We start from the raw sequence: 16,104 nt of genomic DNA, 5'->3' as shown, positions 1-16,104 counted from the left end.
CTCTAGTACGTGTCTCATCTCTATGTACCGTCCCATTACTCCCTCTCATTACTCCCTCTCCCTTCTTTGATATTAAAAATTAGAATCCCTATCTACTCCACGAATCATTTACAGGATACTAACTTACCAACTTCTCCAAAAGCTTAAGCTGTTGGAGAAGGGCGTTTATCTTTTATACTTTAACACTCCCCCGCGCATGTGGCCCACTTGGCAAACACGTGGTACATGTGGTCCCACTTTGGGCCGACCATCGCTTGTGGATTTTTGCTATCCGGGAGGTATGGACTCGAGACCTTTGGCTCTGATACCATTTGTAAGGAAATTTAACTGGGTAGAACTTACCCCTAAAAGCTAACCATTGAGGGTGCCCATTCCCTTATAACCCAACCCATCCACTTCACTTTTCTGATGTGGGACTATTTTGTTTTTTGCGTGGAACCCCAACTATCTCCCCCTCCACGCGGTGGCAACGTGGGAACCACAAGAGGCTACACCGGGGTTTCCGAGATCTTCTCCGGAGGCAACCTAGGGTTACCACACCCTGAGCTCTGATACCATTTGAAACTACCAATTACTCCAAAAGCTTAAGTTGTTGGAGAAAGGCGTTATTTATCTTTTGTACTTTAACAGTATATACTACTCTCACATGCCTCATTAAGTACACAAGTCTTTCTAGCTTTAATCCTTAAGTAAGGCTTCATTAATCAATATAGAATGGCACGAGAACTAAGGGGAAGGGTGTTAAAAAAAATCGAGACACGCCCTATTAGGCTATCGTCATACATGTTGGAAGTGAAACGAGTGTCCTCCACTCGATCTAGGTTCTCATTGATCAACTTCACAAACCTCCATGGGTGAAGTTGATCCGACCATCCATCTAATAACATTGAGTGGGTCTCCCTCCACGATTAGTTTGTCCAAATCACTTTTGGCAATGATAATGATTTCATGTGGCACCGTGTTCACTTCCGCTTCATTGGGAGTTCTTAATAGATCTCAAATCTTGTGACCCTTTGTCCCCTCCGACTCCTGCTAGCCTAGGGTTACCAATGCTAGACCCATCGAAGTTTAACTTCAGCGTGTCAAGATCAGGAGGAGTCCATCTAGGGGATGCTCTCTCCACTCTCCCTGAGCAAAAACAAATCTCCTTCCAGCACCTAATAAAATCTGACGTAGAGCAAAATTTGAAGCAGGGGATGATCTCCACCCAAGAGATAAGGATGGAAATGATTTTAGTGTAAACAAATTGAGAGCCTTTGACAACATTTTTTAATAGTTGGGCATTCATCTTCTTTTGGAGAACCCAACTTGTAGCAACAAGGTACCAACTCTCCAACGAGTCCATCAAGCGAGATAAAATAGCCACTACATCTCGAATCTTTCAAGGATGTGGAACCACACATCTATAGCAACCCTGCGATGAAGGAGCAGATGGCATGCAGTTCCAGCAACCTCCAAGCATAGAGCACAATGATCGACGATTAGGATCTTTTAGTAGTGCAAATGATTAACAATCTTGTCCTGAAAAGCAATCCACATGAAAGCACACACTCTAGGTGGAGTGTGGATACTCCAGACTCTGGATAAGCACTGCGAAAGAAGATTAGAGGCAAACCTCTATATCAGATGTAAAGACTTTATTTTAATTGTATTAAGTGTGCTCCAAATCCAAACCCCTATATATCTCCTCCAACGTTGCCAATGTACATGGATTTGAGAGTATAAAGAAGTTTGGTAATTCTATAAGCAAGATGATATTTTCACTCTCCCGCATTAAGCGCACGATCCCCTTATAACGTGATTTGACGTGAAAAGTGGGCAACTTTTTTCCGTCAAATCACTTTATAACCCCATGTGCCTAATGCCCGGGGTGGGGGGTGAAAATATCATAAACCTTCCACCAAATATGCCAAAGAATAGTATAGAGAACCACCTTCCAAGAATTTTACCGTTAGTGCCTAGGTTTCACTCCCCAACTTCACCACTTTTGTCAAAGCTGTAATGCCCAAAACATCTCAAAGCCCCAAATTTCTTCCCAAAATTTCATCTCAAATGGATAGATCACATTGAGTTGAGGGCCATGATCCGAAGACTAAGATTTCCCTTAGCCTACCATAAATGGGTCACATAGTAACCAAATTGACGGTGCCGATCACCACACAAGTGTGGGATAGCGAGGGCCCACCTAGAAAATCAAGAGAGTAGTAATAGGGCTTACTCATTCCCCTTCCTGATTAGAGAAAAACAGAGAAGAAGAAAATGGAACGAGCAGGGAAGGTGTTGGATTTGTTTGGGAAGAGGGAAAACATGATTCATCTCTTCCTGGGTGGGGCTTTCGTTGCTCTAAGTGTTCGATCAATGAGCCAGCAGAACGAAATCCAAGCCCTCGAAGCAGAAAAGGAGACTCTCTCCAAGCGAAACAAGGCCATGAAGAAAGCCATGTGGGACTGGAAACAACAGCTCTTCCGGGAAGAATCTGAAAATTCTTCTTTCCCAGTCCCTCTTTCCAAGCTCAAATCCATATATGGAGATATAATCTCCACAACCCAACAAGGTAATCTTCTTAACCTTTTGCAAATTTCTATCTAGGGTTATTATTTCAAATTGAAATGGTTTTTTTCTGAATTTGGTGGAAGGCTATTCTATCTAGGGTTACCTACAATTTGACCTAATAGCAAGATTACCATATATTAAAACTATGTTCTAGTTGTTATGGTGTATATGATGTAGTTACAAAGTAGTTATTGTAGAATTATGCATTTTGGATTGGTGGGTGTTATTTACTTAGTATGTGTCATGTAAGTAGGTGTTAGCTAACTTTTTATGTGTCATATAAGTGGGTAAATGACCATTCCAAAAAAGAAAAAAAATTGGGTAAATGGGTTGGTGATGTGGCACACCATTGTGTTTTGTATTTAAGTTGTTTTATTGCATTGAAAAAAATAGTTGTGGATATGTTTTCTGGTGTGTTTTACCACCTTCTGTGTTTTTTTTTTTGTGCTTTTGTAACCGTGTCCCTATATCCTTACTTTATAGTTATTTTGTATGAACAGTTCCAGCAGTGCAATGTGCTTGTACTCCATACCTTGGTAATCTAGCTTGGTCTCCCATGCATCATTTGGTTATAAAATGCACTCAAACTGAGATTAGAGTATAATTTGGGGTTAGTTAGATTGCAAATCTAATTATAATCTAGCATTAAAAAAAACCCAAATTGCAATCAGAACTCTATGTGCACTCCAAGAAAGAAGCCCAATATGCCTTTTCTCGTTTAACTTCCACGGCCACTTCCTTGCTTCCATTTTTTAGCAAGTTCCCCCCATGTAACCTTAAGAATTTGATGTCAACCGCCACTAGGGTTGGAGGTATGATTTCATCTCTTAATTCTAGTATGAGTGGCTCCTAAAGGTTAGTTACAAAGAAAGCCATGACCTGTTTAACGTTGTTATCTTTCACTTTGGGAATTCACAATATTGCTTGGGTTAATCAATTGAAATATCAAGGCTACATCAGTTATTTGAATTTATTTTCAAAATTGATCTTTTAAACAGACCATTCTGTTCATTCTATTAGAATGTTCTCAAACTTATATTCACCACCCTGACATTTCCTCTAATTCCACTTTTCAATTGATCGTGCATTTCCTGTGAACTGAAACATTGATAACCACGTGCGTGCAATGAGCCTGGTTGGGTTAAAACAGGACGTGGATGTGGCATGCATGCATGTGTGTGTGTGTGTGTGTGTGTGTGTGTGTGTGTGTGTGTGTGTGTGTGTGTGTTTAAGTATTTAACCACACTTTGTTCTTGGTTTATAAAGGTAATATCACCATTTGTTCTGGCAAACTCTCGGTTATGAGTGAGATGTTTTCTTTTCAATTTTTTACAAAACTTCTGTAACTTCTCTTCATAAAAGATTCACAATAGAAAAATAAGGAAACCCCTACTGAACTTTGCACATGGTGGTGCACGCGACTTAGTGTCCCCTCAGGTAGAGTTCTCGACACCTTCGTTGTCTATATAGGACCAACATGCTAGATGGCCCTCAAAATTGGAGAGAAGGCTAGTGAAGATAAAAAGATTAATCAAGCCAATGTCAAGTATTATAACCGAGCCAAAGCATCTAGTTAAAGCCAGGGCCAAGCCAAGCTAGAAGTAGCAGATCACCAAGTTGGCTTTGTTGAATTGCACCCTGCTCACCTCTTAACTCCTCGAACTCGATCCTCAAGCCTGTCGACTAGTCCTGAGACAACAAAGATTTTAGCAGCAAAGGGAAGAAAAGCAATGGCGTTGCTGCTTGTCTAATCAGACAGGAGCTGAAGGGAGAGTTTATAAGCTTTTTGGTACAAAATAGTGGAGAGTGTCGAAGAAGATAGGGAGATTTTCTTAAATTTCCACCGAAACCGACACGAAACGGCCAAAATGTTTCTGCTTACATCACCATTGAAATGCATATTGAAATCAAAACACATGCTGGAAAAATATAAATCGTAAGTGTATAGTAGTATACTATACCAATACATGTTACATAATTATATTTATTTGAATTGCATGAGAATAATATTTATGTGAATTACATGTGAAATATGGCATGTACTGTTTTCAATGTTGTTAAACCATTATGGGTACTTTTTTGCTTATGTGATGAGTTTTGAGTGTGTATTTGTGCTTATTCTAGCACTTCCTGAACTTTCATCTTAAATGTCCTATCATTTGCATATGTTTTTGTTATTTTTTAAGATTTCCACCAAAATTTCCATCTCAAACCGGCATGTTTCCATCTCCTTTACGACTGAAATGAATATCGAAATCAAAACCTTAAACCTTAGATGAGGAATTCAGCATTCAAAGATTATGAAAGTAAAGCCAAAAGAATTTTGTGGAATATCAGTCGTGATTCCTCGTTGGGGACTAGATATGCAAGCATTGTGAGTACCAAAATATCAAAAGAAGAACAGAATGTAGGTGCATTGTGAAATTTGAGAGAGTTGAATAACACTACCGAAAATCAATGACTCTGAAGCCTATCTTTCGTGCAACCCAAAGGGAAAAGGTTTTAGAAGAAAAAGAAGGGAAACCACAATCGAACAGATGGTCTTTCGCTCAAATGGCTCAAATAATGTGTTGGTCAGAGGAAGGCAAAGTGGAAATCACTGACGATGGGGATTATCAATCAGTGAGGATTGTAGGGGAAGGAGTTAATGCAAACCTAAAGTTCACATGTTCTTTAGAGAACTTTTGTGAGCTTGAAGTGACTGGACTTTCAATTAAGATCAACAAGACCAGTCCAAATCATATTTGACATTCGGAAAGTTGATCAAATCTTATCTAGGGTTTTCACACAAATGTTAACTTTAAAAATACTCCATCAATGACTTTAATTCAATCCAAACAAAACTTGTAACAATAAGGTCACGCCAAAGAAATCAGATATGTATTATAGGGCAGCAATATGATAAACAAGGTTACTATCTGAAATAAGGGATTTTCTATGCAATTTCGTGGAAAGCCATTTCGTGGCTGACTTTTGCGTGAGAGAACAGCCTCACAGGCTCACTTTTCTGCAGATTTTGTCTTATTCATTTACTTCATCTGAGGTGGCTGTTCTCATTCGAAAGTTAGCTGTGAAATGGCTTTCTGCGAAATTGCCTAGCAAATCCCCCAAAATAATAAAATCAAGCAAAAAGTTGAGCCCAATCATCAAACTAGGGTGATGTAATATACTAATATCTCAATAAACGGGTATGGGGTGAATGGAGGGCTAATTAAGGGGTAATAGCAGCAAACATGATCAAATGAAGGCAAGACAAATGAAAGGGCATATCTCATTCTCACTCGTCATGCTTGCATCAACCTCATATCTTGTGGAGGAGAGCCCAAGTGATGGAGGAGGGATAACATCAGCCTCGATCTGTCCAAGGAGCCGTACTAGCCAGCGATGTGACATAAGATGATGGAGAAATGTTGAAAATGGCAAGAAAAGTAGTAGAGACAGAAAAGCAACAGCCAAGAGAGAATGATGATGCAGACTACCTGCTAAGACAGTAGTTCAACAAGAAAATCAGAGAAAACAGCAAGGCAAACTGAGAGAAAGGAAAACATAGCGTATGGTCCTGCTACAAGGGAAGTGTGGTACAACCATAGTTTTAAAACTCCCCCAATGGATAGATTGATAACAGAAGTTAAAATTGATCCAATCCATTAGACAAGGAAGAATAAGGTAATGTCCTCATTCCCAAGACCAAGAAATATTGAGTTAGAGGAACATCATTTGGGATAAAAGTGCCATTAAAAAAAAATCATTTGGGATAAAAGTCCAAGAATTTCTTCTAAATCATAATTGGAGGCACTACCACTAGTAAATATAGCTAAACTTGCGAGGATTTTTTGGAGATCTTAGACCTAACTGATTGAATCAAAGCCATTTTCTGTCACCAATGCAGGTGCAGTCAGCAGTGTTGACAACTAGTGTGGATGTAAGAAGGTTTTAGTTCTGTTTGCAAGCTATGTAATATGATGTCTCTGCAGGGACAACTCATCCCATGGAGATTTCTGTCTGGTTGTACACTTCATGAAATAAAATCAAAATTTGGTGCCTCTCTCTCTATCTCTCTCTCTCTAAAAAAACATCTGTGTGAGAAATTACTTTCATACATATCTCGGAGAGTGTTACTTGGGCAAGCACATTGCAGATAAAAATTCAAGGGCGATTCTGCTGCAAGATACAATAAAGTAGTATTGAATACTACAGAAATCTGCAAGAGTTGAATTAGGAGTCATTTTCGTCGTGCCTTCTTTTGCCAGTAAATGCTTCTTAGTTGTCATTCAAAGCAAAAGTTCAGGTAAAATCCTACCCCATTATGGGAAACACATCTGCATACACATGCAATTATTGTGGTCTATTATGCTTCAGTTTACCCCTTTTAGTGCACCGAGGTTTACTTCTCCCATTTGATATCCCTGATTCCTTTCCTTGTTACAGGTGTGGCTGGAGAAACTGTGGATTCATCATCTGCAAAACCAAAATTAGTAATTTGAAGTTGTGTGTTGGTGTGTCTATGAAGATCCTGTGGTTCATTACATTTGAGTCAAGGAAGACATGTTTGGTGGAGATGATTAAGCAGAGCTGAATTCAACATAAATATATGTGAGCCCAATGAAAAATAGGGAATCCAATGGCTAATTAAACGTTTGGTAGATACAGCATTTATTGCAATTAGTCTGACTAGAACTTTGATTCATCCATGATTGATCACAGATTCGTCTCTCTACTGCGCAATTGGTTCATAGAATTATAGACTGCGTTTTATATAGTTTCTTTGGCACACTGTTTTACACAGAGGGGATGTTTGGATACAATGTTTTTTTTATCTGAGCTCTCTAAAATGGGTGTAAAACAAATGATGCGCCCATTTTTAAGCGCAAAAATGGGTGCAAATTTTGTTTTACACCCATTTTATGTCGAAAGAAATGGAGCCTTGGCAAATGTATTTCAGCAAATACTTTTTTTTTTCAAGTTTAGGTGTTAAATTTTTTGCCGAATTTAACATAAATTTCAAAGAAAAAATCATTCACCATCTCCGGTTTAATTTCACCTGTAATAAAAGGTAAATCTCAAAAAATAACCCTCAGCTCTTCCATTTTTCTTCCTTGCTCTTTCTATTTAACAGAGTTTTTATATGATGCCCGGCCGTGAAAATAAACAAGGGCAGGGTGGACGCAGGGTGCCCTGCCCCTTGATTTTTTATCCTGGTCAAAACACATTTTTTTGACTTCCCATTTAGATGAAAAATCATTTGATCTAAAGTTATAAATCCCTTGTTTGTTTACACATGAAAAAAATTATAATGATATTGCTAAAATTTATCATATGCTTTTAAAATGTGGAAACAGAAAAGTTTCCTAAGAAATGTGTTTTTCCTGGAATCCAATACAGGGCCTAATCTGATTATGTTTAATTCCATGTGATTGCATTCTCTCTCATTGGAAATTAGTTTAACAAGTGGCGAGAGAGTGCTAGAGAGGATGGGAGGAGGAAAAGCAGGGAGAGGGCAAGAAAAGGCAGAAAACAAGGAAAAGAAAATTTCTATTTGTAGGGGGCAGCGCTCTCTCAACATAGGGAAAAAAAAATAAAAAATCCATGGTTGCCAAACATGGCCTCAATGTTATCACATTGTTTTTAATGAATGTACAAATTTAGGAATTTTATCTCCCATCTCAATAAGTGACTGTTTTGAATCCAATTCATTTTTTTTAGCAAGAGCTCAACTTGACTGGACTCAAGTTGTACCCTGATGCAAAAGAGAGATCTTATTTAAGAGAGGGGCACCACTAGGAAACGGGATTACGTTTTCGCGAAAAAACGGGCTTTAACCACTTGAGCCACGTCCATAAATACACATTTAAAAGGGTCAAATCAATGGTGATTTAAGTCCTGTCATTATTTTCCAAACGGAATCCTGTTTTCAAAGTGTTTTCCTTAATACAGTGAGGCCCACAAGAATCAATGGCTTAAAAGACATCATTTTCATCACGTTTGATCAATGATCTATAATGGACATACAGTGATGCAGCAGTCGAGCGATAACCCAACACAAGATGGAGATTACACAAAAGATAAACTAAAAATAACTCGGCAGTGATAAATCGACTCCCAAATATCTTAAATTTATCATTCCCCAAGTAACTCGTTGGGATTTTTAAAACTCCGAGGGATTTTGGATATGTGGATTTTAGAATCCGGGTTTTCGTCGGAAAGAGGTGTAAAATTCTGGATTTTACTATCCATCGTCCTGGATTTTAAGTAAGAAATCTAAGTTTTAGAAGCCTCTCACTCATCCCTTAGATTTCTAAAACCTGGAAACAAGAAGAAGGGCCATAAATCAGATCCTTCACTCGTCTCGCTCCACTCCTTGAAGATTCATTCGTTTTTTTTCTATCTCCACGTGTCTCAATGTGATTGGTAGTACTGCTAAATTGACACTACCGACTTTCTCCCCGTTTCTCTCTCTCTCTCTCCTGTTTTTTTTTTTGTTTTTTCCTCTCTTTCGCGAAGCTTTCTCGTCTTATTTTAACAGAACTCCAAATCTCCAATCCCTAATATTTAGCCCCTTTCTTCCTATTAAAAACCCTAATCCTCTGAGGCCGTCTTCTTTCTTCCTCTCTGACCTCTCTGTAGACAAGTTTTGTGAGTGGAGGGGATTACATCATCGGAGATCTTGGTAACTTTCTCTTTTCCACGCCTCTATCTATTTTCTTTTGTAGCTTCTCTCCGTTAATTTTTTTTTTTTTTGGGGTTTTAAATTGATTCGACAAGGGCAAAACCCTAGCAATTTCATGGGTTTTTTCTTGGAAAGTGATAAATCGACCCCCATATATCTTAAATCGACTCCCATATAGGGCAGTGCTCTGAGAGAGAGAGAGAGAGAGAGAGAGAGAGAGAGAGAGAGAGATGGGGGTCGATTTATCACTGCCCTTTTTCTTCTTTTATCAAACAGTGTTTTTCCCATAACTTCTAGGTAGGGTTTGCTAGACTGTTAAAAAGGGTTTGATGGGTTTTATGAAGATGAAATATTGTTGGCTTGATGTTGAGCTGAATTTCATAAGAATCCGAGTAGTACCAAATATCTGATCTTTGTATTCATTGCTTTGTGTAGGTATTGATCTTCCCATCAAACCATTTTTCACATAAAATCGATCGTCTCTCATCACATTTACAGTAGAATTGTTCATAGATTGTTATGAAAGAGGGGGTGAGATTTGAATTGATATTTATCTAGTCATCTCTAGGGTTAGTTCTCCATTCTATCAATCTTCCGAAAAAATGCTAGGCACATTGCCAATCTTGCCTCTCCCCGCACCACCTTTAGATGGAAATCTCGGCCCTCTTCCCGCATCACAAGTAACAGAGGAAAATGAAAAAGAAGTCCCAGACCAGAGCTCAGCTCCTGTATCTACTGTTGCGACACACACCAGAACAATTGGAATCATTCACCCCCCTCCCGACATTCGAACCATTGTAGACAAAACTGCCCAATTCGTCGCAAAAAATGGACCCGAATTCGAGAAAAGGATCCTTGCACATAACACTGGCAATGCAAAGTTCAATTTCTTGAGCGGGTCTGATCCTTACCATGCTTACTACCAGCACCGCATCTCTGAGTTCCGTACCCAGCTCCAATCTTCCTCTCAACAACCTCCCTCTTCACAACCTTCTGATTCTACTCTCGAGTCAGAAACTGCCGCCTCAGTTACTGATGGGGTTGAACCGGTTAAAACTGATAGCATTTCTCAATTCATGCCTGTTCGAAAAGTTCTTGAACCACCGGAGGCTGAGCAGTACACTGTTCGGCTTCCTGAAGGGATTACGGGGGAGGAATTGGATATTATTAAGCTTACTGCACAATTTGTTGCTCGGAATGGGAAGCCTTTCCTGAATGGTCTGACAAGTAGGGAGGGAAACAATCCCCAATTCCATTTCCTGAAGCCAACACATAGTATGTTCACATTTTTCACCGCACTTGCGGATGCATATTCATTGGTGTTGATGCCTCCGAAGGGCTTGACTGATAAGTTGTGGAAGAGCGTTACTGATATGACAACTGTTCTTGAGCGGTGCTTGCATCGGCTTGAGTGGGAGCGGTCACAAGAACAGGCAAGGCAGAAGGCTGAAGATGAAATCGAGCAAGAACGAATGCAGATGGCGATGATCGACTGGCATGATTTTGTTGTTGTGGAGACAATTGAATTTGCCGATGATGAAGATGATGAGTTACCCCAGCCAATGACTTTAGAGGAGGTTATAAGGAGAAGCAAGGTGTCTGCTATGGATGAAGAAGAACAGATTGTTGAGCCTGGTAAGGAGATGGAAATGGAAATGGATGAAGAAGAGGTTCAACTTGTTGAAGAAGGAATGAAAGCTGCCAGTCTGGAAGAGAATGATGATGAGAAGAACGAGATGAATGCTCCTGAAAAGCCAGACCCCCCAATGAGAATAGTGAAGAATTGGAAGAGGCCCGAAGAGAGAATCCCTGCCGAAAAAGACCCGACAAAGTTTGTTGTTTCTCCCATCACCGGTGAGCTGATTCCCATCAATGAGATGGCAGAGCACATGCGAATTTCTCTTATAGATCCCAAGTACAAAGAGCAAAAAGAGAGGATGATGGCTAAGATCCGTGAAACAACCCTTGCTCAGGATGATGAGATTTCAAGGAACATCGTGGGTCTCGCGCGAACCCGTCCCGATATCTTTGGAACTACGGAGGAAGAAGTATCCAATGCTGTTAAGGCAGAGATTGAGAAGAAGAAAGAGGAGCAACCAAAACAGGTCATATGGGATGGTCACAGCGGAAGCATTGGACGAACAGCAAATCAAGCCTTGTCGCAGAATCTTTCCGGGGAGGAGCAAATTGATATTAATAATGACATGAGATCTCTACAGGGTCCCGCTCCTCCACCAAAACCCGGTGTACCATCCATTCGTCCTCTTCCTCCACCACCTGGACTTGCCTTAAATATGCCTCGTTTGCCCCCAAATGCAGTTCAGTATTCAACTCCAACCAACACTGGACTCATGGTAGCTCCACCCGTGAGGCCACCTGTTATGCCCATGATTTCATCACTAAGGCCGCCGGGCCCGCCACCTCCACCTCTGTCAATGTCCTCAGCACAACAAACCCTTATGATGAACCGACCACCACCACTGCCTCCTTCAGTGACTATCACTATGAATCCCCCCATGCCACCTCCACCCGGATCACAATTCACACCTATGCCAGTTCCACGGCCTTTCATTCCTATGCCAATCCCACCACCTGCCATGCCCATTATGCCACCACCACCCTTGCCTCAAGGAATGCCTCCACCGCCGCCGCCTGAGGAAGCTCCTCCACCGCTGCCAGAAGAGCCAGAACCAAAGAGGCAGAGGGTTGACGATACTTCTCTTATTCCAGAAGACCAGTTCCTCGCCCAACATCCGGTAACAAGCTGTACTTTCTCTACGTTCTTCGTTTTCTCGCCGTTCATTTTTCTTGTCACTTGTTATTGCTTCATAGTTTGTCTCTTGTTCTGCTTGGTCTCAATCATAGTAAGCAAAAATGGTGTTTTTTTCAAAAAATGTAGTTTAAAACTCGTTTTAATGGTTTGCCATTTAAAACTCTGTTTAAAACTTTTACAGTAAAAAAAATTCCATTATTTTTTTTTTTTTTTGAGGAAAACGTTTTAGAAGTAGTAAACACGTTTTTTTGGCCAACTTTCCAACTTTACCTCTACTATATTCTGTAAATTACAAAATTTTAAATGCATTTGTTTTGTGTTTCCTTTATTTTACTACGCTTTTTTTTTCTTGAACCAAAACCATATTTAGGTCGAATTTTTGTCGTCCCGTTTTATTGCCGAATCACGTTTTGCTAACGATGGTCTCTGTATGATTTCTAGAGCAATGGAATATCTAATGATACCAGGATGCCTGATTTTTCAATCTATTTTATGAATTTATGTTTCTTTTTGCAGGGATCTGTTCGTATTTCTGTATCGGTGCCCAATGTTGATGAAGGAAACATGAGAGGGCAGCTTTTGGAGATTACTATACAGTCCTTATCTGAGACCATTGGCAGTCTGAAAGAGAAGATTGCAGGAGAGGTTCAGCTCCCTGCAAACAAACAGAAACTGAGTGGCCGAGCAGGTTTTCTTAAGGACAATCTTTCACTTGCTTATTACAACATTGGCCCAGGAGAGACACTTACTCTCGCTTTAAGGGAACGTGGTGGCCGAAAGAGATGAACTCTTCTTTCAGCAGGCACTGGAAGGTTAACATAGAAACTTTTGAGTATAAAAAAAAATTTGGACTTGTTTTCCAACAATGTATCTTTGAGACTCTCCTGGTTTTGAAACTGATGGAAATTGTGGTATCTACTGCAGATGTTATTGGCTATATCGAGTACCTGAGCTCCTTCCGGGGAGCAAGTCTACAATGGCTTCTTATATTTCTCTACAATATTTTGTTCTTATGTCCTTTTAGTTGTTTCTTTGGATGATTGAGGCATCATGATTACTATCATCATCCTTAAAACTTTAACTGATGCTTAATATATTCTACAGAGGGCTTCCTCTACTACTATTTTGCTTTATGCTACCGCCCTGTTGAGTAGTTTCTCATGTACTTTATGCTCTGCAGGTTCTGCTTTCCAATGAAGGTAGTGGGTTTGAAGGTCTGTGCTAAAATAAGCATTTGTGTATGGCATGAGTGTTTTTGAGAGGCTGTTTTTTTTTTTTTTTGAATGATTTTTGAGAGGCTGGTTTTACCTCTTTAAATATGCAGTTCCTTTTGCAGCCTCTGCTCTCCAGGATTGATTGTGCTCAGGACAGACAACAGACTCTGCCTGAATGTTTCATAGAAGTTAAGTAGCAGTTCTTGAGTAGTTTATGCTAGTGGCTCTTCAGTAGTTTCTATACAAACAATTTTGTTTCATTTACAGTTTGTTCAGCTTGGAGGTGCAACCCAATTGCAATTTAGGTGCAATTTGTGTTCATTATAATCTAAAATGGTGCAACCTAGAAAGGCATTGTAGGTACGGGTTAACGCACATATTGCACCCAAAATGCTGAGTGGGTTGCACCCTCAAAACTAAACTTTGATCACAAATTCGAAGTCTTTTTGCCTCTATGTTGTCCATGTAAACTCCCAAATTTGCCACAGTATGTTGACACGGTATTTGAATGGGTATCTGATAAGAGTGGATAGTAAATCTTCTCCCATAAGAAATTCCAAAGCATTTCTGTTGACTGCCTCTACTTGGAATTGCAGGTGTTCTTGGTTCTTGCACTTGGAAGGCGCTGTTTACTGAGCTTTTCTTCCTCTATTTTCTGCTGCTGCTGTTGTTGTCCATGAATATGTGTTGCCATATGTAGTGTATTCGTTCAGATAGTTGAAGTGAAAATCCTCCCTTAAAGATTTTCAGATTCATGGAGGGTGCCCTCCTTATTGGATGCTCGACTGGTTTTCCTTTCTAGATTGTTTTCCTGCAAGGCACCGTTTCTTTCTTGAAGTAAAAATGGCATAAAACAAATTTTAGGCCCATTTTTGAGTGGTAAAATGGGTGTAAATTTGTTTTATGCTCATTTTACATTGAAAACATAAGTCAGGTGCTGAGAACTGATCTAGTATCTTTGGTCACCAAGGGTAATAACCTCTGATTTGTTGGAGGAAATATATGATGTCAAATACACACGGGAGTATAAGTGGAGTCCACATATTTGAATGGTCTAAAGCATTTTGGCTGTCCCCACTGTAGATAGATAATCCTCCAAAAAACTTTTCCGTAGGATGATCCTAACCGTTTGATTTGTGGAGGTTTGTGTACTATCGGTTGTTTAACCTTCTGAGCCGTACTTTCTGATGTAGGGGTTTCTATAATGTTGGGTACTTTCAGAGCCTTCAAAATTACACCAAATACATCAAAATGCAAGGATTTTCCTCAATTTTGCACCCAATATAATATATTGAAAAGTAAGCATTATACGGGGCACAGCCATTGAGGACCAAAAAATGAGTGGGTTTGGACCAGCAAAACATGTGCCCATTGTACTTCGCTGCAAAAAATTTGCTCGGACCGAGGTTTTAAATTTCAGATTTCGGCTAGGACCGAAACTGAAGCCGCCGAAATGTAACAATTTCGGTGAAAATATTGATTAAATAATAATTTTTATTCCGGGGATTTCAGCTAAAGTTTGATTAAATAATTTCAGCCGACGAAATGTAATAATTTGATTAAATACCGAATTTCAACCGGGGATTTCAGCTAAAGTTTCGGTTTCGGTAGGACCAAAATTACCCCCGAAGCTGAAATTTAAAACCTTGGCATGGACACATGGCTTAGGCCATGAAATTTTTTTCTATGAAATTTTTATTTATAAAGTGGTTTTTAGAGGGGCGGGAGTCGGGAGTAGGGATGCAGCTCGGGTCAGGTTGGGTCGGGTTGAGGCCAACCCGAACCCTACCCGACTTCAACCCGAACCAACCCGAGGTTTCAAGCTTAAAAATTTTTAAAAATTATTAAAAATGTCGGGTTCACTCGGGCCAGGTTGCCCAAGCCCTCAACCCGGGTTGAGAAAACCCAACCCGACTTTTTTCCAGGTTGAACCCGTCGGGTTAGAGTTGCGCCCACCCAAGTTGCACCCCTAGTCGGGAGAAGACTTGAGAGGGTACGAATGAGAAGTGGCTAAAAAACAGGGATAAATAAATTGCATTTTGAGTGGAGCTTTTTCCCCTTGTTTTTCAGCCTTTTCTCACTCGTTACTCAATTAGTCTCTCCCTCTCCCTCTCCCCGTCGCCATTGGGTAAGCTAATATTCCATGGAAAAAAAATTCATGGTTGTCAAACATGGCCTTAGTGGATATTCCTAAATCACAGATGGATTAAATTCTAAACATTATTTTTCCCGATGGATCAAATTGCTCAGTTCATTTGAAATCAGTAAACTTGCCATATCTTGAAAAAAGAAAGAAAGAAAACCTATAGGGAAAAATAGCCTAAGCCTAACCATGGTTTTACATTTCGGTTTCGATACCGGTTTCGGACCTCACCGAAATTTCAAAATTTCAGCCGAAATCCAACGAAATGTTAAAAATAATATTTTATTTGTTACAAAATTTCAGGAAAATAAAATATATAAAAAATTAAAAATCAAGATTTTTGGTCAAATTTCTTAAAATTTCAGTCGAAATAAAGTTATGTTTTGGGTATGTGTCATTTCGGTCCCGAAATTTCGGATTTTGGTTGAAATTTAAAACCGTGAGCCTAACTACTCGAATTTGCTGTGTTGCCTGGTAGAAAATAATGCAGTAAGTACTAAATTGTTATGACCTTAAAATCAAAAATCTGATCAAATTCATTAAACATTTTTACTTGGAAGTATGGACCATGTAAATACAGGCATAAAATTTGTTTTACACCCATTTTACTTCGAAAGAAACAGAGCCTTACAATGTAGACCACTGCCTCTAGTTTTTCGTGTCCGTCCATGGGCTCTTGATTGGATAGTTAGGATTGTTGTATCATAAGAATTTTGGGCCTTGGACAGTCCAAAAGGAGGACCCCAAAAAATGC

The 16,104-nt window shown here is 39.7% G+C and overlaps 2 protein-coding genes and 1 long non-coding RNA gene across 3 annotated transcripts; all 3 read left to right on the top strand.

Moving 5' to 3' along the window:
- Window positions 1-1,950: 1,950 nt before the first annotated feature.
- Window positions 1,951-7,312, top strand: LOC143847052 (uncharacterized). The gene is made up of 2 exons (XM_077355719.1): window positions 1,951-2,554; window positions 6,982-7,312. Exons 1-2 carry the CDS (start codon window positions 2,260-2,262, stop codon window positions 7,035-7,037), a joined length of 351 nt encoding a protein of 116 aa, XP_077211834.1. The 5' UTR covers window positions 1,951-2,259; the 3' UTR covers window positions 7,038-7,312.
- Window positions 7,313-9,054: 1,742 nt separating this feature from the next.
- On the top strand, window positions 9,055-13,126 carry LOC143847050 (putative splicing factor 3A subunit 1). Its single transcript, XM_077355718.1, has 4 exons — window positions 9,055-9,220; window positions 9,656-11,976; window positions 12,510-12,805; window positions 12,918-13,126. Exons 2-3 carry the CDS (start codon window positions 9,823-9,825, stop codon window positions 12,777-12,779), a joined length of 2,424 nt encoding a protein of 807 aa, XP_077211833.1. The 5' UTR covers window positions 9,055-9,220; window positions 9,656-9,822; the 3' UTR covers window positions 12,780-12,805; window positions 12,918-13,126.
- Window positions 13,127-13,213: 87 nt separating this feature from the next.
- LOC143847051 (uncharacterized) lies at window positions 13,214-14,008 on the top strand. The gene is made up of 2 exons (XR_013234919.1): window positions 13,214-13,395; window positions 13,804-14,008. It is a non-coding gene; the product is annotated as an uncharacterized LOC143847051 (long non-coding RNA).
- The last annotated feature ends 2,096 nt before the right edge of the window (window positions 14,009-16,104 follow it).

Source organism: Tasmannia lanceolata, unplaced genomic scaffold (genome assembly GCF_043159265.1).
Source record: "Tasmannia lanceolata isolate RefF3 unplaced genomic scaffold, GAP_Taslan_0.1 ptg000015l, whole genome shotgun sequence".
NCBI lineage: Eukaryota > Viridiplantae > Streptophyta > Magnoliopsida > Canellales > Winteraceae > Tasmannia > Tasmannia lanceolata.
The sequence above is the reverse complement of the archived record's forward strand: the minus strand, read 5'-3'. Positions and strand labels throughout refer to the sequence as shown.